At 52.4% G+C, this 27,171-nt stretch overlaps 3 protein-coding genes across 6 annotated transcripts; 1 reads left to right on the plus strand and 2 right to left on the minus strand.

Annotated features, from left to right (window-relative positions):
• The first annotated feature begins 2,146 nt into the window (after positions 1-2,146).
• FBXL15 (F-box and leucine rich repeat protein 15) lies at positions 2,147-4,395 on the plus strand. Its single transcript, XM_021699864.2, has 4 exons — positions 2,147-2,480; positions 2,647-2,800; positions 3,078-3,583; positions 4,071-4,395. The coding sequence occupies exons 1-4, from the start codon at positions 2,428-2,430 to the stop codon at positions 4,258-4,260; spliced, it is 903 nt and encodes a 300-aa protein (XP_021555539.1). The 5' UTR covers positions 2,147-2,427; the 3' UTR covers positions 4,261-4,395.
• Positions 4,396-4,515: 120 nt separating this feature from the next.
• On the minus strand, positions 4,516-21,826 carry CUEDC2 (CUE domain containing 2). Of its 4 annotated transcripts, XM_044916588.1 has the most exons (10): positions 11,386-11,556; positions 6,530-6,535; positions 6,414-6,494; positions 5,918-6,061; positions 5,762-5,823; positions 5,543-5,673; positions 5,275-5,457; positions 5,074-5,135; positions 4,932-4,992; positions 4,516-4,848 (listed from the first exon to the last, which is right to left on the minus strand). In XM_044916588.1, the coding sequence occupies exons 3-10, from the start codon at positions 6,485-6,487 to the stop codon at positions 4,702-4,704; spliced, it is 864 nt and encodes a 287-aa protein (XP_044772523.1). In that variant the 5' UTR covers positions 6,488-6,494; positions 6,530-6,535; positions 11,386-11,556; the 3' UTR covers positions 4,516-4,701. The 4 variants fall into 4 exon arrangements, with proteins under 4 accessions (XP_044772523.1, XP_021555456.1, XP_021555457.1 ...); XM_021699781.1 differs by lacking the exons at positions 6,530-6,535; positions 11,386-11,556 and adding an exon at positions 21,749-21,826 and having other exon boundaries at positions 6,414-6,497; XM_021699782.1 differs by lacking the exon at positions 6,530-6,535.
• Positions 21,778-22,437, minus strand: C6H10orf95 (chromosome 6 C10orf95 homolog). Its single transcript, XM_021699995.2, has one exon. The coding sequence runs from the start codon at positions 22,435-22,437 to the stop codon at positions 21,778-21,780; it is 660 nt and encodes a 219-aa protein (XP_021555670.2).
• Between the last annotated feature and the right edge of the window lie 4,734 nt (positions 22,438-27,171).

Here is a 27,171-nt window from a genome sequence, read left to right on the forward strand (position 1 = left end):
GAGGAGAGGCGGGGAAGAGGCTGGGCCCAGCTCAGCTGTGAAGGCAGCGCGGCTCCCGCTTGCTCCCGCTTGCTCCAGGCCCGCCTGCCTCTCAGTCCCTCCCCCTCCCCCCTACGCGCGGCTCAGGCAGAGCTAATCCCCCCACCCACCCCCCGCCCTTTTCCGGGGCCCTGAGCCCCGGAGGCTGGCCCCCCTTCTCGACGCTAGGTCCCCGCTGGGCTCTCCCGCCAACCTGAGACCCGCCCTTGACGAGGGGGAGGATGTATGGAACCCCCGGTTCTGTTCCCAAGACCCTCACGTGCCCCACCCCAATCGTGTCCTGGTCCCTTTCCTCCACCGCCCCCTGAGCCACACGCCAGACCCAGCTGCACTCGCGTGTCCCGCTCCAGACCCCACGCGTGTCCCTAGGAGGTTGCCACATGACCTGTTACATGCCACACGCGCTCCCGCCCCCACGAGCACGCGGCCGCGCCAAGCACACCGAATGGGTGTAGACCGGACCCGCCCCCTAAATCCAAGAGACCATCAACTTATGGGAGAGAGATCTAGGAAACAGTGCCTCAAGCCCTAAGGGGTTCTACGTTTCGGACCCAGGACACCCAACCCTGACCACTCGCCCAGGATGCAGCAGGAGGGATGTTAGTCAGACTTTAGAAAGAACTTCCTTGCTGCCTGAGTTAGGTGTCCTGGCTATCTGAGGGTAAATGGTTAGATGGGATGATGCCGGGAGTGGAGGAAGTGGGAAGCAGGCAACACTTGTGCCCTTGGCCAAGGTAGAAGGGGGCCCAGCTATTTTAGGAAAGCACTGCCAGAGTTACTATGGCAACTGCTCTCCTTGGGAACGCCAGGGCATGCAGGTGGTGACCTCGGAATGAAGAAGGGGCCTGTTTGGGCAGTCAGGGGGCGCGAGGACTTGCGCGGCGGGGGCGCGCGGGGCTCACCGCGGGGAGGGGCGGCGCGGGCTCCGCGTGGTGCTGAAGGGGACAGCGCCAGATTTGTCGCACTGCGCAGGCGCAGAGGCGCGAACAAAGCAGGGAGGAGGAGGAGGCGCGCGTCCCGAGGTGGTGCGCGCCTACAAGGCTCTATCTTAGCGGAGGTCGGTCCTCCCATCTACCCCCTCCCCAAGCAGGCTAAGGAAGAGGAAGCAAATCCCTCACCCAAGATAACCCTCTTTGGTCCTTCCCCGTTGCTGGCTTCTCCCTTCTTGCTGCATTGGGGGTGGGGGAGGATGGAAGGGATTCTGGGAAAACTAGGATGCCTGAATTCTCAATCGCGACTCGCTTGACCCTGGACAAGGCGCGTCCTCTCTAGGGCTTCGGTTCCATCTTTTAAAATGGAGTAACAGCACAGAGCTGCTCACCTTGCAGAAGTGCCCGAAGCCCTGATGAAATAATGGATGGGAAGCAGTTTTCGTTATGCAGAGGGAGATGAAGCGACTGCACGAAGGGAGAGCGCAGCCCTGCTAGGGGGCAGCTCTCGGCGACAGGAGTAGCCCTCAGCGTCCTTCACACCCTCCCCACCAATGGATGATGGGGAAAGCACTGCTCCGGGGATTCCCCGGAGCGGACCCTGGAACCAGAAACTGCGGACGCGGTGAGAGGGCCGCCCAAAGTCTGAGCCTAGAGTTCTGGGACATCACTGCCCCAGGGCGGGCCCAGCCCCAAACCCCACAACTAAATCCCCAGGTCAACCGAGAAGCGGTACTCCTGGTGGGCTGAGCTGAGCACTCATTCTTCTCAGGACTCTAGACCTCCTGGGGAAAAGATAGGGACCCAAGTGGAGAGATAATCCTTCTTAGCGCCCCCTCTGTCTCTCCCCTCGAGGTGCAAATCCATTCCAAATCGTCCGGGCGTGGAAGGGGCTGGACAGCTCTGTACTTCATAACTAACCAGGAACGAGAGGTTTGGGCAAGTTTGCTTGATGAAGGAAAAAAAATTCTAGCTTCGCCCATTTAATTCATTCAGCAATTACTGGGCACCTACTATGTGCCAGACAGTAAGCCTGGATAGTTTCTCCCCATTTTTCCAAGTCCCTAAACGTGACCAGAGGGCAAAGAGTAGGCCCAGAACCTTGGAGTCTTGGCTCCGCCCCTTCTGCGTTTGGCTTTGCCTGCTCCTCCCATCACCACTTCACTCAGAGGCGGCCACTGGCCCAAGACGAAAAAAGAGCTAGTCTCTGCTTCACCATTGCGTTCTCCAGCTTCAGTTCTCAAGCCCTGTAGCCGAGAAGGCGAGGTCTGATGTTACACCACCAGTCTGTTCCGCCCTCAGTTTCGAGATCCATCCGGAACGCTTTCAGATAGGATCCTCAGTGAGACCGCACTCGATTGAATCGGTCTGTCTCTACAGCCCAAGGAGGCGGGTTCGCTGAGGCCTCTCCCAAGGCCAAAGCAAGAAGACCTTACTGCGCACGCGCAATAGGCAGCCGATGGAGCCACCGATGGAGCCGTCCGGAGGGGAGCAAGAGCCCGGAGCCGTCAGGTACCGAGCACGGGAGGGGCCGAGAAAGGGAAGAAGGACCTGCGGGAGGGGAGCCGAACTGGGCCGGGTCTGGGGACCGCTCTTAGGAGCCGGGGCGCAGAAGCATAACGGAGGCGGACTCGTAGGTGACAGCGGCCCGGGGACGCCACCGCCCCTTTACCCGCAGGCTCCTGGACCTGCCTTGGGAAGACGTGCTGCTCCCACACGTCCTGAGCCGGGTGCCGCTACGCCAGCTGCTCCGGCTGCAGCGCGTCAGCCGGGCCTTCCGGGCGCTCGTGCAGCTGCACCTGGCGGGGCTGCGCCGCTTCGACGCCGCTCAGGTGAGCCGGGAGCCAGAGCCTCGCCCCGTCTGGGTACCGCCCCCGCCCCGCCTCCAGCCCAGCCCCCAGCCTCTGTCTACCCTGCCGGACCCCGCGGGAAGTACTCTCAAAGGGCGAGGGCCTTCAACTCAGAAGGCGCTTGGGGTCTCTCCCGGGAGGGCAGGTGGCAAACCCCGAGGGCGGGTTGCTGACGGGAAAGAACTCTTCAGGGGCGGAGAGGCAGCGCCCGTCCCGCCCCCGGGACCAGCTGAGAGTCGAGGTGCCTCCCTGCCCGCAGGTGGGTCCGCAGATCCCGCGGGCCGCTTTGGCCTGGCTGCTGCGGGACGCTGAGGGGCTGCAGGAGCTGGCGCTGGCGCCGTGTCACGAATGGTTGTCGGACGAGGATCTGGTGCCGGTGCTGACGCGGAATCCGCAGCTGCGGAGCGTGGCGCTGGCCGGCTGCGGGCAACTGAGCCGCCGCGCGCTGGGGGCGCTGGCGGAGGGCTGCCCCCGCCTGCAGCGCCTTTCCCTCGCGCACTGTGACTGGGTAGACGGCCTGGCGCTGCGCGGCCTCGCCGACCGCTGTCCGGCCCTTGAGGAGCTGGACCTCACCGCCTGCCGTCAGCTCAAGGATGAGGCCATCGTATACCTGGCGCAGAGGCGCGGCGCGGGCCTCCGCAGCCTCTCGCTGGCAGTCAACGCCAATGTGGGGGACGCCGCAGTCCAGGAGTTGGCTCGGAACTGCCCGGAACTCGAGCACCTCGACCTAACCGGCTGCCTCCGCGTCGGAAGCGACGGCGTCAGGTGCCTGGGCATGGGATCGGTGGGTTGGGAAAAGGGCAATCACTTACTTAGCCTCTGGGTTAGGGGCGGGCTGTAGCTGTCGCAGGGCAGAACGGTGGTGTCTGGATACCACGCACCCCCGTTCAGACCAGGAAAGGCCTCTAGGATTGCCTAGACCATAGAGCCCATAGTTAAAAAAAAAAACTTTTTTGAACCAGTATTTACACATTGGCAGATTTCACATACAGTCAAGTTTCTGGCTTTTCTTCAACAAGGGGAAAACCTTGAAATCCTGGGCGGAGCTGAGGAGCAGTTTCCCCCTTTAAGAGACAGGAGGAAGTCTCTGGTTCACTGGAGACATTGAATGTATGACCCCATCCGGGCTCCCTCCCTCGTTTATGGAGGGAAAAAGAATGCTCTGAGTTTGAGGGAGACAGGGGCTTTGCTGGCTCCCCCACCGTGGGCGTAGCGGCTTCTGGCCCCTAGCCTCACCCGGCTCCTCCCCCAGGACATTGGCGGAGTACTGCCCGGCGCTGCGCTCGCTGCGGGTGCGGCACTGCCACCATGTGGCCGAGCCCAGCCTGAGCCGCTTGCGGAAGCGCGGCGTGGACATCGACGTGGAGCCGCCGCTGCATCAGGCCCTGGTGCTGCTGCAGGACATGGCAGGCTTTGCACCCTTTGTCAACCTGCAGGTCTGACCTGCCTGCCGATGGGGCACAGCTGGACTGTGTGGCGGGGCCTGACTATGAACTGTAGGGAAACTGGACTGTAGGGGCCTCTGGTTAGAGGCGGATGCCCTGCCCCACCCTGGAGCTTCAAATAAAGAGCTTTTTACCCCCTCTTGCCTGGTGCTGCTGCCCTGTTGGAGATAAGGGATATGAAGTTGGGAGAGAGGTCAGACAGACACAATACCCCAATTCTGAGCAGAAATGACCAGAATGCACTCACACCTTCCTGGGGCCACCTTTACTGTGCCCGTGGGCAGCTCCAAGAGGAGGTCAACACTGTGGGGCAAGGAAGTAGAGAGGAGGATGGAGAAGGGGGACAGGAGTTTGGGTGGGCCCTGTGTGGGGGTGTAGGGCTCCTGCATCCCTCTGGGATCTGAGCCTAGAAGGCTCCGGCAGAGTCTGGCGAATGCCTTAGTGGAAGCGGTACTTTCTGGCTGGCTTGAGGTTGATGTATGTGGCCTTCATCTCCTCGGCCTCAGGGTTCCGCACATCTTTGAATCGCTCCCCTTTGGTGCTTACTACCTGGTTGTCGATGTATCGGATCAGCTTCTTGGGGGCCTGTCAGGCAATTGGGCAGTGAGCAGCAGAAGCCAGGAGACATCCCACCCACTCCACACCTCCAGCAGCCATAACCCTCTCACCTCCCTGGGAGCCATGGGCCGGTGAATCTTCTGATCCTCTGCGCTATCCACCATCATGTACCTGCCAAAAACTGGCTGGGTGAAGCTCCTGCCACTCTGGGAAGACCCTCTAAGGGTCTAGCCCAGCCCAGCCCAGACTCACTTCTGCAGGATGAAGGACTTCAGTTCATCCTTTTGGGGGCCTCTGAGGCGCCTGGGCAGGTCCTGCAGAGAAGGGAAGCCTAGTCTAAACCCTAGGGTACCAGCAGAAGCAGACAGGGATAGGCTAGGGGCAGGCGCTTAACACTAAGGTGGAACGTGGCTGAGGCTATTTGGGTTGAGGGGGATGTCTAGCAGAGGATACCTGGTTGGGGCCATCCCAGGCTGGAGGCCCCTCCTCCTTCCCCTCGACAAGCATCTGCACAGCTTCTTCCAAGTCTCCCCGAGCTTTGGCCAGCACCCACTGGGCCTGCTCCACTGAACAGGTAGGGAACACCTCCAGGAGAACATCCACCCCTGGCAGCAGCTCCTCCTCAGCACCAGCTGCCTGTGGGCAGAGATGTTGACAAGAAGCAGTACTTCCTTCTTTCCTGATCCCTAATTCTCTCACCAGTACCCTCCTCTAGCAGTACCTCATCCTGGGTGTCTCCAGCAGCAGTAGGAGAAGCCCTGGTCTCTTCTTTGAGCTTTTCAGGCTGCTGCAGGGGCTCTGGGGAGATGGGCACCTGACCTTGGACCTCAGAGCTCTGTGGTTGCAGGTTCTCTTAAGGAAGCAGAGAGAGCATCAGGTTTGCCAGGGCTTTAGGGGATGGGGGTATTGAGTCATCCAAGTGCCCAGTCCCCAAACTCACCTTTGTTCCTGGCACCACTCAACTGCCCTGAGAGCTTCTGCATCATGTCCCCTATTGTACCCCTGAAAAAAACAGGACGGTGGTAAGAGGACAACTCTGCCCACCCTCCACCATCTGCCAGCCCTCCACTCCCTCTTTGCCCCAGCCAGATCCCACCTTGGAATTTGGGCAAAGCCAGGCACATAGGCCTCCATCATCTCAGTGAAGGCCTCCATATCGAAGTTCTCCTCTGATGGCCCTGAGGGGCCCAGATCCTCCAGGACCCCGAGCACATAAGAGAAGATGACCTCATCCAAGCCGCTGAAGGAAGGGGACAGGACAAGCCCTGGGTAGGACACTGGATACTTCCAGCAACCCCACCTAGCCTGAGACTCAAGCCCTCGGCTTCACTGGGTCCATGAGCCAGACTTCAACCCTTGAAGCCAGAAAGTATCACCCTCCCACAGAGCTTTGGTTTCCCATCTGTCCAGCAAGGTGACAGGGACAAGTTAAGATGTAAGGCCATACCAGCAGATCATAATCAGCCCTCCCCCACCTCAGGATTAAAGCTGAGGGCTTCCCACCCCGTCTTTCCATGGGCCAGGGCCCAGAATGCTGCCCAGCAGCTCTGACCCTGACCCTAGCATGACCCTTCTAGAAGAGCTGCTTCTACCTGAGGTCAGCCTCTGGGAGGTGCGTCTGGACAAAGGCAAGGAGGGCTGCACTGACAATCCTCTCCAGCTCCATGCTCTCTCTTCTGAAGGGACAGAAGATGTAGGTTTGTCAGGCCCTCTTCTGCCTGCCCCTACCCACTAGGCCCAGGGGCGGCCAGGCCCTCCCTCCTACCCTGCTGTGGAAACCATTTGTTGATGTTGTCCACAGTTTCCAGCTCTGCAGCCCTCCCCCACTCCCTCAAGCAGAGCTACAGCCCCCTCTCTGCCCATCTCTCCACCTCCTTCAGCCTGAGACGGCTCCACAGTGGTTTCCCTCGCCCTTCCTCCGACCTCTCCCCATCTTGCCACCCCATTCCCCAGCAGCAGGCCCAGACCCTCTGGCAAGAAGCCAAGGTCTTGGGGTCACATGCCTCCTGGCTGAGGAATCCCATCGTTGAGAGGGCCACTTGGCCCTCAAGTCCAACTACAAGGGGCCCATTGTCTAGCCCCGCCAAGGAGCAGACCTCAGGACCAAGCACAGCCTTCCCCCAGCCAGAATGGGCCACCCACCCACTGCACAAAGGGGCTTTTCTGGCTATGGGGCTCTGATGGAAGGGGAAGTCTTTCAGGAATTCTCTCTTCCTGCCCAATCCAGCAGCTTGGGGTTATCTACAAAGGACTTTCCATCCTCCTTCCCAAAGCCTATGGAGCCCTACAAAATCTGGCCTTTGCCCACCTCTCCAACCTCATCACTCACTCCACTCCTGCCTCACCAGCCTCCTTGTTGGTCCTCAAACTTCCCCAGCTTCTTCCTACCTATCTCCCCCATGTATCTACATGGTTCATCCCCTCACCTCCTCCGGAGCTCTGCTCATATGTTGCCTTCTGAGAGAGACCTTCCCTGACTAACCTACCAAAAATAGGGAGTATTCCTCCTACTCCCTAGTCCCTTGCCCTGCTTTATTTTCTATACAGCATCTACTACAGCTTAATGTTATTTTATGTTTATTTGCCTATTGTCTGACCTCCCTCCTAGACTATAAGCTCCACAATGCAGGGGTCTTTGTCTTATTCATTGGTGTAACCCTAGCACCTAGAAAAATGCTTGCACTTAGTAGATGTTCAATAAATACTCATTGACTCATTTCATTCCCATCTACATGCTTTTGACTCCCAACAGTCCATATGTGGGAGTCAGGAACACATAGATGGTAATGACTGGCTCCACAGGTCCAAATGTCAGCTCTTCCCACTCAGAAGACTCAGAGGTATCTCAAATTCCACCTACCCCACACTCACAGTATTCTCATGATCGGTATATATCTTCCCTCCTATTTCACTGGCTGACCCAACCATTCACTCACTCAGCTGCCAAACCTGAAACTTAGGAATTACCCTTGATTTTACCCCCTCTCAACCCCATCTGCTGCACTCAGCCAATCCAATCCTCTCAGTTCTATTCCCTTATCTCCTTTCCATCCATTCTCCCTGGCTCATCTGGCTTCTGCTCCAACATCTACCAAAATTGCTCAATCCAAGGCCATGAGTTACTTTTTCCGGTTTTGGTTTAATTAGGTTGAACCATATAAGCTTGCCAGTACTCCCTGTTTTGGATCTACAGGGAGGGAGGGAGGCAGGGAAGGAGGGAGGGAGAGAAAGAAGGAGTGAAGGAAAAGAAAGAAAAGGCTATTTCTTATAGTTTTCACCTAATATTTGCCCTTTCAAGCAGCATCAATGTTGGTTTCTGAGGCATTACTCTCCTCCTTCTCTGGCCATTCCTTCCTGGGCTCCCTTCTCTGTCCCCCTCTCCTCTGCTGGCAAGAAGGCTCAGGCTCACAGCTGTTCCTCCTCTCTCCTTCCTCTGCACCCCCCCTCTCTAGAAGACTTTGTCTGGGCCCACATCTTTATGAACCAACTCTATGTCACCGATCCTCAAATGCCCGTCCTCTAGCCCAGTCCCCTCCGTGGAGCTACACATTTGCACATCTCCCTCTCTGACACCTCTATGTAGGTGACTTAACAAGTCCCAAACTGACATTCTCCCAAGTCCTTTGCTCCTCCAAGGCTGTCATCAGTAAATGCACGTTCACGCACCCAGCTGCTCTTGCCACAAGTCTGGGAATGATCCTCACAACATCCTACCCCTTCCAGTCTTTCCCACATCCAGTCACCAAGCCCTGACCATCACCTCTCATGCCTCTCAACATGTGCATCTCTCCATCTCTCCTCCCATTCTGCTCCACCTCTTGCCTTCACTGCCAGAGCCTCCTAACCCTTTCCCCTACTACCATCTTTCCCCCAAAATCTATTCTTACAAAGATCACAGTTGTGTGACCTGTACAAAAATCCTGTTTTTCCTACCAAAAATCTATCAGTGATGTCCCCCTTCCCTTCTGATTAGCCCAGATTCCTTTTGTGGCCTTCAGTTGAGGGCTTTACCCCTGTGTACATCTCTCCAGCCTCACCGTGTACCACACCCTCCCTGGATCACTCCCCTCCACCCTGGCTTTCTTCCAGTTTGCCAACATTCAAGCCTTTTCATGGCAAGAGCCTTTGCACAGCTGCTTCCTCTGCCTGGACAGCCTTCCACCTCCACCCCTTCACTTGTCTAACATCTTCTTACCTGTCGGGTCTCAGTTTAAAATTTTCTTCCTCACGGGATGCTGCCCCTGACCCTCGAGAACTGCTTTGGTCCCCACCATCTTACACCCTCATTGCAGACTGCACTTTCCCTTATTTCGCAGTATCCTTCATAGCTCTAATTAAATAATTATTTGGGCAATGTTTAATGTTTCTTCCAGCTGTTTCATGAGGGCAGGGACTATACTCCCCGCTTACTCATCAGCATACACTCGGTATCCTGTGAAGTGGGACACTCAATAAAGAGTTACTGCCCCCGCTTTACAAATGACGGAACTGAAGCTCAGTGAGTTTAATGCTTTGCCCAATGTCACTTGGCTGGACTGTGGTAGTTAAGATTTAAATCCAGGTCGCCTAGTTGAGTGTATATTCCACGGGATGGGGGGGGGGGGAAATCTCAAGACTTTCAAGCCGGTTGAGACAGAGCTGCGATCTATGCTTACAGTTGCCGGGTCCCCTAAGTAGTAACATAGTGTTGCTGTGACAGCACAGGGATCACTTTGGACAGCAAGACCGAGAAGCCGTAGCCTAGCATGGGCCCTGGAGAGCAGAACTGCTCACACCACGCATGCCAGACACCATTATGTGGTTCCCCCAAGAGGTCAGCCCCATACAGAGAGCTACACCGACCCTGGGTTACATCAAATCCTGGCTGCTGTCAGTTGCCTGGCAACCTCTGCTGGGACAAAGGCTGCTGCAAGAAAGTCTAGTTTCTAGGGAAGAAGTGCTCAGGGATGTGTCTGATGCCTCTGGGTTTCTGATCAGGGTCTGAGGGGCAAGGAGTTGTTACTGGGAAACTCTTTACTGTGCCCCCAAAGAATGTCGGAATTCCTCCCCTAAGCTTTTGCTCTAGCTTGTCTCCTGAGGCAACACCCTCCCTTCTCCTGTTCTGGGGCTGACCAAACTTTACCCAGCCTTTAAAGCTTGCCACTTCTTCTTTCACCCTTTTCCATCCCCCTAGCCTTCCTCAGCATTGTTTTCCTGCCCAGAGGCTTCTCTAATATTTCTCCTCCACAGTCCCCGAGTTGGGGAAGCTGTAGCCTAAGCAGCCAGCCTTCTCCAGGGTAAGAACATGATTTTCATGAGACTTTTAAAATTCTGGATGTAGTCCACAGAACTCCATTACTTCCTGAGGGCTCCAAATCAGGGCTCACTGGGTAGTAGCATCCATGAAATGTGATTGTCATCCTGTCATAAGTCCTGTTTAAATACCTCTGATGATGGTAATAATAGTTCTATGCACTTTACCCATATTAACTTACCTAATCCTCACAATAACCCTAAAATATAGATACTAATAATATTATACTATCCCATTTTGCCCAAAAGGAAATGGAGACACTGAGAGGTTAAGTAACTTGCCCAAGGTCACACAGTAAGTTAATGGCACATTTACATCCAAGCAGTCTGGCTCCAGAACCCTGTTAACCACTACGCTACACTACCTCTTATGAAGCAAATGATGTGGCCCCCAGCCCATGTTCTGATCCTCCTGTCCTGCCTGGCTGGCCCTCCTGCCTACCTCAGAGTCTTTGCTTACTCCGTTTTCCCCACTCAGAACGTCTTTCCCTCTGCCTCTCATTCTGCGGGACTCACTTTCTCCCTGAAGCCAACCCTGAGTGTCCCATCCTCATTGCCCCCAGCTGGCCTGAGAGCATCCCCAGGACCAGGCACAAGCCTGGACTCCAGATGCTCAATACAGATCCCCTGGACAAACTGAAGTGAGACTGGGGGAAGGAGAACCATGCTGTTCCCTTGGGGTGGGGAGCTGCTTAAGGTGGAGAGAAAGCAGAAGGCTATGTGGGAGGAGTCCTGGGAAGCAGTGTGGGCACTCAGAGGGTCTAGCACGGAGGTCTTCGCTGGTTTCTCAGTCACTATGAAGCCCAGCTCCTGGGGCCCTAGTCCCATAACGCAGGTTCCAGAGGACATGGTTGTCCCCTGACCCCCAAGTCCAGTCTTAGAGGCGCCAAGGACACTGAGAGCTACAAGGGATTCCGGCACCCAAAGTCAGACCGGAGCACAAACGGGGATAGTGGGGTGCACAGGAAGTGGGACTGTGATGATGGTCCACCCCTGAAGCAGGAGCTCCTTAAACAAGCTAGCGGGGTACCCATAAGGGTCCGGAATAGTGGGCCCGAGGGCACCGGGATGTGGTTGCAGCCGTGGGGACACAGGACTAGGGAGGCCTGAGTAAGCTGGGATATGCCTTGATACAGGCCACGGCGAGAACCAGAGATGGGGGGGCCGATGGGCCCCAGGGAGTACCGTGGGGGAACACACAGGACGGGTACCCTGGGTCAGTATTCTCCGCGACTCTCCCAGCCCTGGGCCGGGGGCCGGAGGGGAAATCACCTGCTCCGTCGGGCGCCGCCGGCGACTTGTCCCGCGCGGTGCAGCTCTCATCCCCCAGCCCCACCAACGAGATCAAAGGCGAGGCCCAGAGCGGTTCCCTTTCAGAAGCGCCGCGGTAGCCATTTTTGAGAAGGGCAAGTGCCCACAACTGGGCGGGGCTTCTGCGCCCATGCCCATTTGTCTCAGGGTTTTGCACAGGCTCCCGCGGCGGCCATTTTTGTTGCGGGTTGGGAGGAATTAGGCGTGGAGGTCCCGCCAGTGGGTGGAGTCTCAACGGCTGACTGCATCCCCGCCTAGTACCTTGTCAACTGCGAAAGACCGAGAACCTTTCGACCCCACCCAGTGTCTTCCTGTCCGCCTTCCTTGCCCTAAAATCTCCGCCCTCAAATCTTATAGCTTCCTCCCCTCTCCTTGTCTCTACCGTCTTTCCACAGACTTGGATCCCTGATTGGATCTGGTGGCCCCTACACCCAGAACCTGGTGTTCTTCCCAAATCCCTGTGTCTCTCCCCCTTTATGTCCAGTCTAGGTTCAAGGTCCGTCACCCAGTCAGCTCTTAGGTGATGACTTCCTTCCCCACCATATCTGTCCCCTTTGCCTTCCCTTAACAGCAATGTCTCCCCCAAGATTAGGGTGGGTTACAGGGTCTGGATCTTGGGACGGTGGAGCCTGGTTTGGATGGGGGTAGCAGGGCGCAGGTGTTCTGGGTGAGTATCAACCTGAGCCCAGATCCAGGACAGTCTAAAGGCCATGCCTACTTCCAGGGCCTTCATGCCCATGTTGGCAGGACTTCTCATTTAGGATAGGACAACTGAACCCCAGGACCCATCAAGGCCTCAGCTTCTTTCTGTCCCTGGCGCTACCCTGTGGGGAAACCTACAGCCATCCCTTCCCAGGAGTCCCGTAAGGGGTCATGAAGGAAAGAGTTCCCTCCAAGGGTGAGCTAGCCCATCCCCAATCAGCAGGGATGAGCCCCTTCAGGGCTAGTCACCTCATAAGGGGCTGGGTACTCAGAGACTGTCACTGTCCTCAGGAGCTCATGGTCCAAGGTAGAAAGTCCCATCCTCTCTTCTCCCCTAAGGGCTGAGGCAGTTCCAAAATATGGAGAAAAGAGGGATCACTCTCCCTCTTCCAGCTCTGTCCCTTGCTGCAGTCTCCCAGCTCCCCCCCCACCAGGACCCTCTAGCCTCAAAGAGCAAGATGTTCACTGCTGGGGAGTCGGGGCAGGAAAGGGGAGGGAGGAAGGAGGGAGCACATTGCGCGTCACGTCTCCCATAAAAATACTGCCGCTGCCAGCCTGGCGCTGCTAGGGTTAATGAGAGGTGGGGTGACAGCCACTTTGAACTCTGTCTAGGCTGGCCCCTGGGAAGGGTGGTAATGGGTAGCTCCATCAGCCCCAGGCCTCTGCCAGTCCTTTAAAGACTTGGCCATCCCTCCCTTCCCCCAGCCCCATCCCCGCCTTCATTGCATAATGCTGATGACTTTCTCTCCCTACCACCCCCATTACGGCAACTTTCAGGTTTTCTCAGTAGAGCTGTTCCTAGTTCTGGCCTGAGATCCCTGTAGCCATCCCTGTGCCTTTCCCTTCTCCCCTCTGGCCTGTTTCTTGGCTGGCAGTTGGATGTAGCTAGATATCATCAGAAAGAAATTCCTGAGCTTTGGGAGGATGATGGGAAAGACCTCTTAGGGGGAGCCCCTTGATTCCTAGCTCAAATCCTGAAGGGTCCCAACTCTGTGCAGCAGGGGTTTGGTTCTGGGGTCAGAGGACAGAGGGTGGGCTGAGGAAAGGGACTTCCACAGACACAAGGACACACACAAACTGTAAGATAGGAGCTCTGGAGAACACTTGTCCTGCTTGGCATTCCATAGCTGGCCAGACCTTAAGCCTCTGATTTTTTTGTCCCCTCAGGTCTGTCTCTCCATCCCCAAGATGGGACCAGATTCCACCTGCCCTTTGGGTGCTGCTGGAAGCCACATAGGGTGAAAGAAGGTGGCATGATGACTCGTCTCTTCCCATTCCCTCAAGTGAGTTTTGCAGCCTAGGTCCCCTCAGCTGAAGGGAAAAGCTAGAAGTCTATGCCGAAGCTTCCCCTAGCACATCAATTCCCCATCATCCGACCTCAGAATGAGGAACTGGGCTTGAAATAGGCATAAAGGACAGATTTCCCAGACATTAAGAGCAGAGATAAAGCCCATCTGGCTGGTCTCAAGGGGTGGGAGGGACTCAGAGACTGAGCAAGGAAGGGGACACTTCAAAAGAATGGGGAGAAAGGAGGGGGTCCCCACTCTTGATTGAGGTCAGAAAGGGCTCTCTGGGCAAGGTGCCCAGCCCTCCCACACCTTCCTCCTTTCTCAGAAGAGCCAGGATGGGGCGGGGGTGGGAGTTGGCTGGGGCAGGGAGGGAGCCCTATTTAAGGAGCATTCTCTAAGAGCATCACTGCAGATCCAGTCCCAAGAGCAAGAGAGGAGCCTTCATGGTAAGTGTGGGCCCTTGCTCACAACTCAAGCAGGGCGGGGGTAGGGCGGCTCCTGAGCTTGCAGGCTTGCCTTTCCCTCTCCAGGGACAGGCAGCAGCTCTACCTGGAGAAGGGGAATAGCCCCCATCTCTCCGCTTAACTCTCCAGAAGTGAAAGTGTGTTTCAGGGAAAGATTTTTCTTCCTCTCGCCTACCTATCCCAGGTATCTCAGATCTTCAGTTTTGGTGGGGAGATTTTCAGGGAGCTGGAACTTTTGGGGATCCATATTTTAGGGGTCCCCTCTGGCGCAGGAAGCCTCCCAGTCTCCCAAGAGATGCCCTTCTCTGTGCACATATTCTGGCTCTCCCCCAGCCCCGACTCCTCCTGGAGTACCTCTCCACATCTGGCCCCACCAGGAGCACATCTGGGCAAGAAATGATTCCACAGTACTCATAGAATCCCTGCCATGGCCCTGAACCCCCTCCCCTCATATCCTGCATCAATCCTGTTGGAGTTCAGAGAACCCTTGCCCCTTTCCCTGGGTATGGGCCCTGTTTTTTAGCTCTAAGCTCAGACCCTCTCTGGGATAGGAGGAATCTTGAGACCCAGGTTCCTCATCTGACCCACCGTGGGAATGGGAGGAATTCACAGAAGAGAGCACAGGAGGGCAGAATCAAGGCTGGGAGAACGTTGGCCACCTGGCTCTGAGAACTGAATTCCATAGGCTGTGAGCTTGAGCAAACAGCCTAGGGACTCAGTTCTGGTGCCCGGCTGTGCTATACCATCAATAGAGAGGTCGTGGGGAAGCTGCTGGCTCAGGCTCTCAGCATCCCAGCCAGGCGCTCCTCCAGGCACTGTCCACATCTTTTAATAACTTCAACTTGGACTACTACCCTTCTGCTCAAAGACCTCAATGGCTTCTCCAAACTCCTTACTTTGTCATTAAAGTCTTTCACAGTATGGCCTCCACTTCGCTTTCAAGCACGAGAGTCCATTGCTCCCTGGTCATAACCTGTCCTCTAATGAAACCCCGTTGCCCCCTGCTCCTGCTGCCATGCCTTTACTCATGCTGAACCCTCCTCAGTTCTTCCTGGGACACCTCCTCCCCATCACTATCTGTTGGGATCCTATACATCCTTCAAAGTCTCAGATGCTTCTTCCAAGAAGCGTCCCTCAACTTCCCAGCAGTGCAGATGATCTCCTGCAAATCCTCCATACTCCTCTCTAGAGGGGCTCATTCATGAGCCCCATAGTGTCTAGTCCAGCGTTCTGCACATAGTAACTGTTCAGTAAATGTTCCTTGCATTTTGCTGAGTGTGTCTAATGTATGAAGAGGCAGTTTGGCCTAGAAGTTAAGGTAGAGTCAGATCCCAGGTGCATTCTCCATGTGTGACCTTGAGTAAGCTGTTCACCCCTATAGGCCTCAGTTTGCTCATCTGTAAGTGGAAAAAAATAATTATACAGACATAAAAGTTTTGTGTAAATTAATGAGTTGATAGTTTCTTCTGTTCAGGGCTTTAGCACAGTACCTGCACACAGTAAGTTCTCAGTTAAGTGTGTGAATTTATTATGATTCTTATTATATTCCCTTAAGTAGAATGTGAGCTACCCCGTTGGGAGGTAGGATAAGGCTTAAAATTAGTCAGCCATGGTTTATTGAGTGAAGGGTTCCAGACCAGATGCCAGGGTCAGGTAAGGTTGGGGCAAGACCATGAGGAGGCCATCAAGACCAGAGTTTGGTAGCCCAAGCCCTGCTGAGATCTAGGAGTTCTGGATTCCCACCGACTGTATAACCTTGGGTGAGTCACTCCTTCTCTCTGGCCTTGGATTCCCAGCATAACGTAAATTGAGGGGATTGGACCAGGTGAACAGCAAAGTCCCTGGCAGCTGAGATGTTTTATGAGTTCTAAGCTTCTAAGACTTAAGTTCAAATAAAAGATCAAAGAAGGAGGCATCTAGGCTCCCTGCAGGGCTCCCTTACATCCACAGGGCCTGGAGCAAGCACTGGGGTTTGGAAGGATGTGCATGGCAGCATGCCGGACTGAGCTGAGTGGCTGTACTTCCTTCAGAAAGCCTGTAATCAGGGGCCCTCTTCCCTCACTGGGGCTGGGGGTCAACTGGTGTGCAGGCTATGGGCATTTCTAGGGCATAAGTAGAAGCCTTGGGGAGAAATATCTGTGAGGAATGCAGATTCTCAGCAATGGAGGAAGTTAAGAGACTTCAAGGTCTGAACCCGAGAGGATAGAGAAGGAAAGAGATACAGAACACACCTTATGTGATATGAGACTCAGGATTCAGTTGAAACCTGCCTTGTTTCAAAAAAGGATTTGAGGAGACTTACTGGCATGCAGACAATTGTCCAAGATTAAAATGTAACACATAGACATAGCTATGTAGCACATTTACTACTTTTTGACCCAGAGATTCAATTTACTTATTACTGTTTTTTCTTTTTAAGATTTTATTTATTTATTTATTTGAGAGAGAGAGGGAGAGAGAGCATAAGCAGCAGGGAGGGGCAGAGGGTGAGAAAATCTCAAGCAGACTCCCCACTGAGCAGAGAGCCTGATGCAGGGCTTGATCCCAGGACCCCAAGATTAGGACCTGAGCTGAAGGCAGATGCTTAACCGAGTGAGCCACCCAGGTGCCCCTACTTATTAGTTTTTATTTTTAGTTAGAAATTACTTTAAACTTACAAAAAAGTCTGCAGAATAGTGCAAAGAACTCTTGCTTACCCTTCTTACAGATTCACCAACTGTTAACCTTTTGCCCCGTTGCTTTCTCTAATCTACAGTCTTTATTCAAATCTTGCTACTTGTCCCATTAATGTCCTTCATAACAACTTTCATTCAGGATCCAAAACAGGATCATGCATTGCATTTAGTTTTCATGTCTCTTAGTCTCCTTTGACCTGAAACAGCTTCTCAGCCTTCCTTTGTCTTTTATGACATCAACATTTTTGAACAATAAAGACTACTATAGTTGTCTGTTTACATTTATCTGATGTTTCCTCATGATTATGCATTACTGCTGAATTGATGTTGTGTTTTCTCAGTTTAATATATCAGAAAGCACATGATGTCAACTTGTCTTTGTTAAAGAAAAAGTTTTCAAGACACTCATTAAAGATGGTGAAAAAGACTTTATTCAAGAGGGACCGCTGCAGTGGGCTTCAAGTGTGGTCAGTTTTCCCTGTGATTCTAGGGAATCTAGGATACTCTTTTTTTCTTTGTAATTAATAAGTATCTTCTTGGGGGCTGCCTGGCTGGCTCAATTGGTTAAGCATTTGCCTTCGGCTCAGGTCATGATCCTGGGGTCCTGGGATGGAGCCATGTTGGGCTCTCTGCTCAGTGGGGAGTCTACTTCTCCCTCTCTCCCTGCTCCTCTCCCCCTGCTGGTGCGCTTTAAAAAAAAAAAAATCTTGGAACATACTTCGAAACTATATAAACAGCCTGTTTCTCATCAAACTTTTACTCATTAGTTTTAGTATCCATGAATGATTCTCACTGGAATCAATTATTACTGATTGGAGATGGATTTTCTGACCTCATTATTCCTCCTGCTATGAGTAAGAGCTTTCCTTTCATATTTGTTTAATGTTAGTGTGTACTTAATAGAGGTTATTTTATTCAGTAGGTAATAATTTGTTACTGTGATTGTTTTGATGCTTCAATTGTCCCGGATTAGGCCAGTGGAAGTCCCTTCCAGCTGGCTCCTTTGTTTGACATATTTGAGCCATCCTTTATTTTTTGGCACAAGTTGTTCCGGGCTCATCTTGTACCTTTCCTTTCCTTTTAGATTTTTAAAAATTTTTTTATTTGACAGAGAGAGACAGCAAGAGAGGGAACACAAGCAGAGGGAGTGGGAGAGGGAGAAGCAGGCTTCCTGTTGAGCAGGGAGCCTGACGTGGGGCTCGATCCCAGGACCCTGGGATCATGACCTGAGCCGAAGGCAGACGCTTAACGACTGAGCCACCTAGGCGCCCCAGTCATCTTGTACCTTTCCTGCTACAGCCTCGGAACCAGCCATTTTCCCAGTGGGCCTGGTTCCTTTTAGTGGAGAATGAAATTTAGAAATTTAGATCGGGCTGCTGCTGGCTGTGCTTGTTGCTACCAGGGTGTCAGTGCTCAGTGATTCCATTTCTAGGACTACTGATTCAACAATTTAATACTTGTACGTGTGAACAAAGATGCACATTCAAGGACATTTGTTTTCTCATCAGCCTCACTACTTCCAAGTAAGACCAAGCCACCATCTGATTTTGCCTGTATTACTTTAAAAGCCTCCCAACTGGTCTCCCTGTTTATGCAATGGCCGCTCTACAGTCTCTTTTCCACACAACATCCAGAACAATTAAAAAAGGGACGCCTGGGTGGCTCAGTCAGTTAAGCGTCTGCCTTTGGCTCAGGTCATGATCTCCAGGTCCTGGAATTGAGCCCCACATGGGGCTCCCTGCTCAGTGGGGAACCTGCTTCTCCCTCTACCTGCCTCCATCCCCCCTACTCATGCTCTAATAGATAAATAAAATCTTTTTTTTAAAGATTTTATTTATTTATTTATTTGACAGAGAGAGACACAGCGAGAGAGGGACACAAGCAAGGAGTAGGAGAGGGAGAAGCAGGCTTCCCGAAGAGAGCCCGATGTGGGGCTCGATCCCAGGACCCTGGGATCATGACCTGAGCTGAAGGCAGACGCTTAACGACTGAGCCACCCAGGCGCCCCTAAATAAATAAAATCTTAAAAAAAAAAAAAAGAATAATTTAAAAAAATCCAATCACATTCTCTCCTGCTTGTAACACTCCGCCCACTAAGAATAAAATCCAAAATTCTCAACATGGCTTCAAGGCACCACAGGATCTGGCTTCATCCCTAACCCCATTAACTCCCACTTTCTTGCTCGATCACAGGACAAGGATACTCCAGCCACAGGGTTGTTGTACCTGCTTTTCTCCCCCAGGTATTCAAATGGCTTGTGAAGGTCTTTAGTAGGTCTCCACTCAAGAATCACCTCTTTGGGGAAGCCTTCCCTGGCTATCCTATTGAAAACAGCACCCCATCACTTAATAACTATCTGACATTATGTCATATGTTCACCAGTTTGCTTGTTGTCAGTCTCTGTTTCTCTGGGTTCCACCTCTAAAGTAAGCTCCCTGAGGGACTTTTTTGGCTCTCTCCTGTAACCCCAGTCCCTAGAATACTTGCCTGGTGTATTGTGGATTCTCAAATGGCTGCTGAGGGAATGAAGATAACTTTTATTCCTTGGGGCTTTTGCACCCACCAGCTCTCTGCCTGGCTTCTTCCTCACCCTTCTCTTTGCATGGCTAGCTTTGTCACATTCTTTAGCTCTCAATTTAAATGTCACCTCCTCAGAAAGCTTCCCTGTTTACCTTATTCTAAGTTCCACTACTGCACTTGTCTTTCCTATCTCAGCCTCTCATTCCTGCTGTAATACTTATAACAATTTGCCTTTACCTGTTTGCATGGTGTCCCATCCCCATTTCTTCCCCTAAAATGCAAGCTCCATAAGGGCAGAAACTGCCATGGCTGTCTCATTCATTACTGTATCCCCAGGGCCTAGAACAGTTCAAGAAATTGTTGGATAGACTTTTAATAGCTAAAAACTGGAAAGAATCCAAATGCTATAGAATATTGGGTGGTTGTTGAAGAATGAGGTAGCTCCATGTGCACTGGCACAGAATGATGTCCACAATATACTTACAGTAAAATATTAACAGGTAAAACAGTGTTAATTCCTTTTAGATAATTAATATTATGTGCACAGAAAAAATATAGGAAAAATAACAGCTTGGACCCTACCAATCATTTGGGAATAAGGATATTAAAAAGACCTTAACTTCCTATTTTATATATTTCTATGTAGCAAATTATATTTTTTATTTTTTAAAATTTATTTATTTGAGGGGCACCTGGGTGGCTCAGTTGTTGAGCGTCTGCCTTTGGCTCGGGTCATGGTCCCAGGGTCCTGGGATCGAGCCCCGCATCAGGTTCCTGCTTGGCGGGGAGCCTGCTTCTCCTTCTCCCACTCCCACTGTTTGTGTTCCCTCTATTGCTGTCTCTGTCAAATAAATATTTTTAAAAATCTTTAAAATTTATTTATTTGAGAGAGAGAAGGGGGGAGGGGCAGAGGGAGGGGAAGAGAGGAAGAGAAGCAGACTCCCTGCTGAGTGTGGAGAGATCTCAGGACCCCTGACCCCAACCCCAAGACCATGACCTGAGCTAAAATCAAGAGTAGGACACTCAACTGAAACACCCAGGCACTCCCAACAAACTATATTTTTCAAAACGAACACTAACATTTGATCACTTAGTACATGCCAGGCACTGTGGTAAACACTTTGTGTGCAGCATTTCAAGGCATCTTCTCAATAACCTCATGAGATAGAGGTCCTAATACTATCACCCCCATTTGCAATGAAGAAATTGATTCCGGGACATTATGCAATTTACCTAAGGTCACATAGCAGACCCATTACACTACACCACCTCCCTGTGTCTTTATAATTTAAGGAAAAAAAAAAAAAAGGAAAGGAAAATAAGATGAAACTAGGGGTGACCGTTCAGGATCCAGGCTTTACACAAAAGATCTAAGCAAATTTGGCCCTGAGCTCCCTAGAAGCCAGGGCAAAAGGAAAAATATGATCAGTTATGAGATCCTTGGTGCTTCCAAAATTAAACCACTCATAAGGAGAAAAACTCTTCCCAAGTGGTGAGGCTTGAGAGCCCTCCCATGAGGTTCATAAATACAGCAGTATTCAGTCCAGTGGTGTACGGCTTCAGTAACATACCTGTATACCCAGGCAGCTGTTGGCCATCCAACAGTGGAAATTCAGTAAAAACAATTCCACAAGGAGCCACATTTGTACAGCATGGGTATCAGATCTGGAGTCCTGCCAGACCTACAGTTAAAATTGGATGTGTGGCCTAACCCTCCAGCAAACTCCTGGAATACTGCAAATTCAGCCTGTTAAAGACTGGTAGTAAGGAGACAAGAAGTGACATTCATCTGAAATTTCAACCCTAGTGCATTTTCCCGGTAGGCTGGGTTGATTTTATGCTTCTTTTACAAATGAAGAAACTGAGGCTCGGAAAGCCCAGTTACACGACTAGAAAATGTCAGTGGTAGCCCTAAATCTATGTCTTAGACATTCCTTCCTCAGCCACGCCTACCACCCACGCTTCAACAAAAGAGCTTAGGCCCTCAGACTCTCTCCGCGGGTGGTGAGCTGCCGGGCCTAAGAAGCCTATGGTCCTGCACACTGGAGAAGAGCTGCTGAAGCAGGGAGCTCGGCCCCACCCGTGAGGAGGCACACTGGCTCTTCCCGAGCAGGGGAGTAAGGCTCACATTACAGAGATGAGGAACACCCCCACCCACCCCAAACAGAAAAGCGATCTCGCAGCATACACTTGACTTCACTCATTTATTTACTTTTTACTACAACCTGCGGATAGGTGGGCCCTGGGCTTGGGGAGGAACTTGGGCAATTCGGGAAGCTCTGTTAGACGAAGGAGAGGAAAAAGGGAAAGTGGGGGCTTGGTGCAGGGCAGTCTTCTAAGATCGGGAAGAGGAGGGAGAGACGAAACAAAGGGTCCACGCCCTTCTTTCCGCCGCACACCCAGGTTTCCCAAGGCCGAGTGGGAGGGAAGAGAAACAGGACAGCCACCCGGAGATGTTCTTGATCTCTTCTCGCCCTTCCCCCGCTATCCAGCAATAACGCGAGAGAAATCAGAGAAGTGCAGCAGGTGGGCGGCGTGCAGGCTTGGTAAAAAAATCTTACAAAAAAAAAAGCGAGGTGACAGGTGCACCCAGCGCCGGCGCACCGCGGAGGTCTCCCTCGTGGCGGGCTGAAGGCGGCGAGCGCAGGGGAGGAGAGCCGCGCGCGTGCTCACCGGGCCGGCCGCCGGGCTCTGCGGCGTCCTCAGCTCGGGCCTTTCCTCTTCCTCCGGCGGCCACGCTCCGCCGCTTCCGTGGCCGGGCTGCTGTCGCCGCTGTCGCTGCTGGCAGGCGGCCGCAGCACACGCCTCTGCACACGGTACTCGGGTTCCGGGACGTGCGGCGCGCCCTGAAGCAAGAACTGGCCGCCGCGGTAGGTGACGCGCACGTCGGTGCGCGGGTACGTGCCGTACACTCGCCGCAGCTCCCGGCGCACCACGTCCGGCAGCTCGAGGCGCGGGCCGTGCGCGCGGTGCACGTGGCCCCAGCGCAGCTCGGTCTGCAGGGTGCCGCCCTCGGGCCACGGCGCCCCGCGGTGAGCAGCCGCCGTCCCTTCTGCCGCGGGCCCTTGTAGCGATGGCCCCAGGTAGCCGGGCGCCGGGAAAGGCGGGTACAGGGCCGCGGCGTAGGCCTGCGGGAAGGCCCACGAGGGCAGCGCTGCCGCCAGGGGCGCTCCTGAGCCATGGAAGCAGTGGTATTCCCGCGGAGCCGGCCACTCGCCCGCGGTCAGGCTGGGGGGCCGACTGCAGAAGCTGTGGGCGTGGATGGGGAGCAGCAGCAGAGAGCCGGGCAGGTAGGTGTAGGTTAGGGGCTGCAGCGGAGGCCAGGCGCCCTCCCCGGATGCCAGGCAGCTGTACGAGTACATGGTCTGAAGCTCAGGCGGCGGGCATTTTTACTGGGGCCTGGTCCAAACCTGCGGTGGGGGTGTGTGTGGATACCCTTTGTTCTGTCTCCACCACCCATCCCTGGGGCTTGGTAACCCAGGGCTCTGGCTCACAGCAGGAGCCCACGTGCAGTACCTGATGGTTTGGGGGAACTCTTCCTAAGGCATTCAGCTTCCATCTCACCTCTTGTCCCAGGGCTGAGCCGAGCCCCAGACTCTCAGTAAGCAGTAAGGACCCAGGACCTTTTCAAGCCTTCGCTCCTGAAGTGTTCTTCCCAGGTGGCTCCGCACTCGTCTCCTTCAACCCAGGGGGAGTTGGTCCCCAGCATTTGGGGGAGCCAGAGAAGTCCAGAGCAGGCTCCTCTCCACCACTTTTTAGTGGCTCTGCTCCCCTCCATGCCCTGCCTCAGCCACACCTCTTGGTTTCCAGGCAAAGGGAAACACATTTTGCTGGCCAGAAGCCAGCCAGCCTGTATCTACACGGGGTGAGCCTGCTGGTTGTACCTGCCGGCCCTGGACGGTGAGGCCTGTGCTCAGGGATGCCCTCACTCCTACATCACTGAGAATATCTTGGTGCCCTTTCCAATCAGTTAGCCACCTATTCCCCACACTCCATCCTCCCAGCCCTTCCACATGGGTCGAGTTATCCTAACATTTGAGTGAAGCTCCTACACCAGGTACTGAATCAAGTTGCTTATGAGTATCTAAGTTTACATCAACCCTAGGAAGGAGGTACTAATATTTTCCCCACTTTACGTAGGAGGAAGCAGCTTGCCTCAAATTTGGTAGTAAATGTATTCTATGACTAGGAAACATTTCCAGTGTTGTAGGCTATGTAGGTTAAAGTGTATTGCCCAGACTCACACAGCTAGTTATGGTAAGAGCAAAATTCAACCCCATGTCTGTCTCAAGAATCGTGATTGGTAATTAGCTTTATAGCCAATCCATGCTGGGACTTCTTTCACACTGTCTCCAATCCTCCCCTCTAGAATGTTACATAAGAACTAATTCTTTTTTTTTTTTTTTAGATTTTATTTATTTATATGACAGAGAGAGACATAGCGAGAGAGGGAACACAAGCAGGGGGAATGGGAGAGGGAGAAGCAGGCTTCCTGCTGAGCAGGGAGCCCGATGCGGGGCTCGATCCCAGGACCCTGGGATCATGACCTGAGCCAAAGGCAGCCGCTTAACGACTGAGCCACCCAGGCGCCCCAAGAACTAATTCTTAATAGCCATGTGAAGAACATGGTAATATCATTTTCACTTAATTGATAAGGAACCAGAGGCTCAGAGAAGTTAGGACACTTTCCCAGGTTTATATAGTCTAGGTGGCCCAGTGGGATTTGAACCCAGTCCAACTAAGGCCAAAGCCCAGAAGCTACTTGGGTGAAGATTGCTTCATCCAGGTGGTGTAAAGCCCTGTCTAAGCTCCAGTCCCCGCTGGCTGCAAGCCACAGTCCTCCACCTCTTTCTTCCCCAGTGGGGTGGGTGGTAGTTGCTGGATACTTAAAACTGATACCCTCTCCCAGCTGCTGAGCTGCTGGGCCATCATACTTTCCTTCTTCCTCTTCTCTTGACTCAGGCAGCATCCCCAGTAACCCCCACAGGTTCTCCTCTAAGTTCTCAGTGTCTCACAAAGGCCAGCTACCCTCTGAGAAGTTCTACACTCACCCTGATGATGTCACACTTTTATATTCCTGACTGAGCTGCTCTCCCAAGTTTTGGGCCATTGGCCTGGTGAATAGATATTGGAACCGGGTATCTACCTAACACTCCCTACCCCAGAGCTCCAAGAAGGGAGCCTCACCCTCTGTGCACTCTAGGAACTAGTCCCAAGACACAGTGGCCTTTGTTGGGAGAGGCCTTCACTGCCAAGATGTCCACAACCTAATCCCTGCAAACCTGCCAATATGTTATGTTACATGGCAAGGGGGAATTAAGGTTGTCGATGGTATTAAGTTTGTGAATTAGCTGTCCTTAAAAGGAGATTATCCTGGATTATCCAGATAGATCCAGTGTAATCACAGGTGTCCTTTAATGTGGAAGAGGGAGGCGGAAGAGTCAGAGTGATGTTATATGAGAGTGAATCAGCCATTGCTGGCTTTGAAGATGTAAGGGGGTCATGAGCTAAGGAATGCAGGCAGCCTTTGGGAGCTGAAAAAGACAAGGAAATGGATTCTTCCCTAGAGCCTCCAGAAAGGAACACAGTTCTGTCAGCACCTTGATTTTAGTTAGTGAGGCAGACTTCTAACCTCCAAAACTGTAAGATAATAAATTTGTATTGTTTTAAGCCACTAAGATTTTGGTGATTTGTTACAGTGCCAATAGGAAATTAATATACCTCCCCATTCCTATTTATAGCTTTGCCCTCTCCAAATCTCAGCACTTGAGGAATGTCCAAGACTACCTACAGACTGACCTCACCCAGGCCTGGAGCTCAATCATGGGCCCTATGGGACTGGCCCATTTCTCCACCTGCTCCCACATGGGGATCTGGTCACACCTGGGTGGGAGGTGGGGAGAGTGTGAGACCAAGCTCAAGTTGGAGACTGGGATGGTGAGAAGCCTGTATTTTAATAATTAGTCCCTACATGCTTGCTGAAGACCTCTGCTGGTCTGGTGGTGGTTCAGGTAAAATGGGAAAAATAAGGACCAAACTGAGTTTCTCAACATTCATCCTGACTCCAGTAACAGCTTCTAGATTTTTGAAGTCCCATACCTTATCTACTCAATAAAGTGGTTCTGGGGGAGTTGGCTCTATTCTATCCTTAAAGTTAGGGGTGATTTATGGCTAGATCAATCGCACTGCCATCCCTCTGGCCATAAGGATTGGTTGAGGGTAGCCAGGTGACTCAATTGATCAGTGGAAACCAGGCCCAGGACTTTGTTCTCTTGGGGTGGAGGGAAGTGCTCTCTTTCCCCTGGACAGAAGTCTGAAAGAATGCAGTCTGGGTGGAGAGGTGAAGGCCTGTCTGAGCATGGAGCCACAGAAGAAGTGGAACCAAGGGACAGAAAGAGAAATTAAGTCCCGATGACATCATTTGAATCCTGGACTTTAAAGTTACATGAGCCAAGGGCGCCTGGGTGGCTCAGTTGGTTAAGCGACTGCCTTTGGCTCAGGTCATGATCCTGGAGTCCCGGGATCGAGTCCCGCATCGGGCTCCCTGCTCAGCAGGGAGTCTGCTTCTCCCTCTGACCCTCCCCCCTCTCCTGCTCTCTCTATCTCATTCTCTCTCTCAAATAAATAAATAAAATCTTAAAAAAAAAAAAAAAGTTACATGAGCCAATAAATTCCTTTTTTCCCTTCCAGTTTTATTGAGATATAAATGACATACACCGCGGTATAGGTGTAAGGTATACAGCAAATGATTTGACTTAACATATATTGTGCAATGATTATCACATTAAGTTTAGTCAATACCCATCATCTTATAGATAAAAAAAGTTTTTTTCACATGTGATGAGAACTCTTAGGATCTACTCTCTTAACTTTCAGATATACCATGCAGCATACAGCAGTGTTTATAATCCTCATGTACATTACATACCTAGTACTTCTGGAACTTTACCTTTCGACTACCTTCCTCCAATGCCTCCTCCCATCCCCCCCCCAATAAATTCCTTTCTTGCTTAATCTGGTTTGAGTGGACTCTTTTTTCTTTTCACACACCAGTTGTGTTTACTTCATATAAATTTAACTACAGAAGACAATGAAATAGACTTTTATTTTTAATTACAAAGCACCATCATCTAAGTCCTTAGAAAATTAAAAGTTTGGGTTATTGCACTGTGGAGTGGAGTCTTCTGTTTGCATCGCCAATAACACTGAGTGTTTTCCCCAGCATTTAATGAAAATTTTCAAAATGCAACAACCTGCATAGTTTTTGATCTGTGAACCCCATGATCAGAGGCTCTCCTGTTGGCAAAGTGGAGGATAGATTGGTGAGAGAGAGGCTGGAAGCTAGTCTTGGAGGAGGTTCTCACACTAGCCCAGAAAAACTGACAACCAAAACAGGAGCTGGAGGGCACCTGGGTGGCTCAGTCGGTTAAGCGACTGCCTTCGGCTCAGGTCATGATCCTGGAGTCCCGGGATCGAGTCCCGCATCAGGCTCCCTGCTCGGCGGGGAGCCTGCTTCTCTCTCTGACCCTCCTCCCTCTCATGCTCTCTGTCTCTCATTCTCTCTCTCGCAAATAAATTAAAAAATAAATAAAAACAAACAAAAAAAAAACCAGGAGCTGGAGATGGAAAAGAGATGGGAGCAGATTCATCTAGAGTTGACCCCATATAACTGCCTGGGTGGAGAGGGTAGCATAGAGGTGGATGCACATGTTTTTGACTTAGTTGCCTGGGTGGGTAGTCAAGGCAAGCCTGGAAAAGAAAAAAAAACCCTTGTGGGCGATTGGAAGTTGAGGAAATGGTGCAGTCAGGGAGTTCATTTGGGGAGCTGTCCGGCATGTGGTTTTATCTTCAGGCTGGAGATGGGAGGTGGGGTAGTCATGAAGGGAAAAGCAGTAGGTGAAGGACTGGAATAGCTGCTACCTGGCCCGCGCCTCACTGTCGTCATGGCTGCCAATTTGTTGGGTTCTACTTACACCTTGTGAAGGCAGCAATCTTGTGTTTGAAGTCCCTTTTACCCCAGATAGCCTATGGCCTGGCAAGTTTGAGTGAATAAATGAAAAGAGTTTTGAAAATGGAAGCTTGGAGGTGGGGGGGGG

This window comes from Neomonachus schauinslandi, chromosome 6 (genome assembly GCF_002201575.2).
Source record: "Neomonachus schauinslandi chromosome 6, ASM220157v2, whole genome shotgun sequence".
NCBI classification, from domain to species: Eukaryota; Metazoa; Chordata; class Mammalia; order Carnivora; family Phocidae; genus Neomonachus; species Neomonachus schauinslandi.

Excerpts from the sequence above, each read along its gene's own strand:
- FBXL15 (XM_021699864.2), top strand. The coding sequence starts at position 2,428 with ATGGAGCCACCGATGGAGCCGTCCGGAGGGGAGCAAGAGCCCGGAGCC. Across the intron at positions 2,801-3,077 it reads GCCGCTTCGACGCCGCTCAG|GTGGGTCCGCAGATCCCGCG; the intron begins GTGAGCCGGGAG and ends CCCTGCCCGCAG. Across the intron at positions 3,584-4,070 it reads GTCGGAAGCGACGGCGTCAG|GACATTGGCGGAGTACTGCC; the intron begins GTGCCTGGGCAT and ends CTCCTCCCCCAG.
- CUEDC2 (XM_021699781.1), bottom strand. The coding sequence starts at position 6,487 with ATGGAGCTGGAGAGGATTGTCAGTGCAGCCCTCCTTGCCTTTGTCCAG. Across the intron at positions 6,062-6,413 it reads CTCCCAGAGGCTGACCTCAG|CGGCTTGGATGAGGTCATCT; the intron begins GTAGAAGCAGCT and ends CCCTTCCTTCAG. Across the intron at positions 5,136-5,274 it reads CCTGGGATGGCCCCAACCAG|GACCTGCCCAGGCGCCTCAG; the intron begins GTATCCTCTGCT and ends CCTTCTCTGCAG.
- C6H10orf95 (XM_021699995.2), bottom strand. The coding sequence starts at position 22,437 with ATGTACTCGTACAGCTGCCTGGCATCCGGGGAGGGCGCCTGGCCTCCG.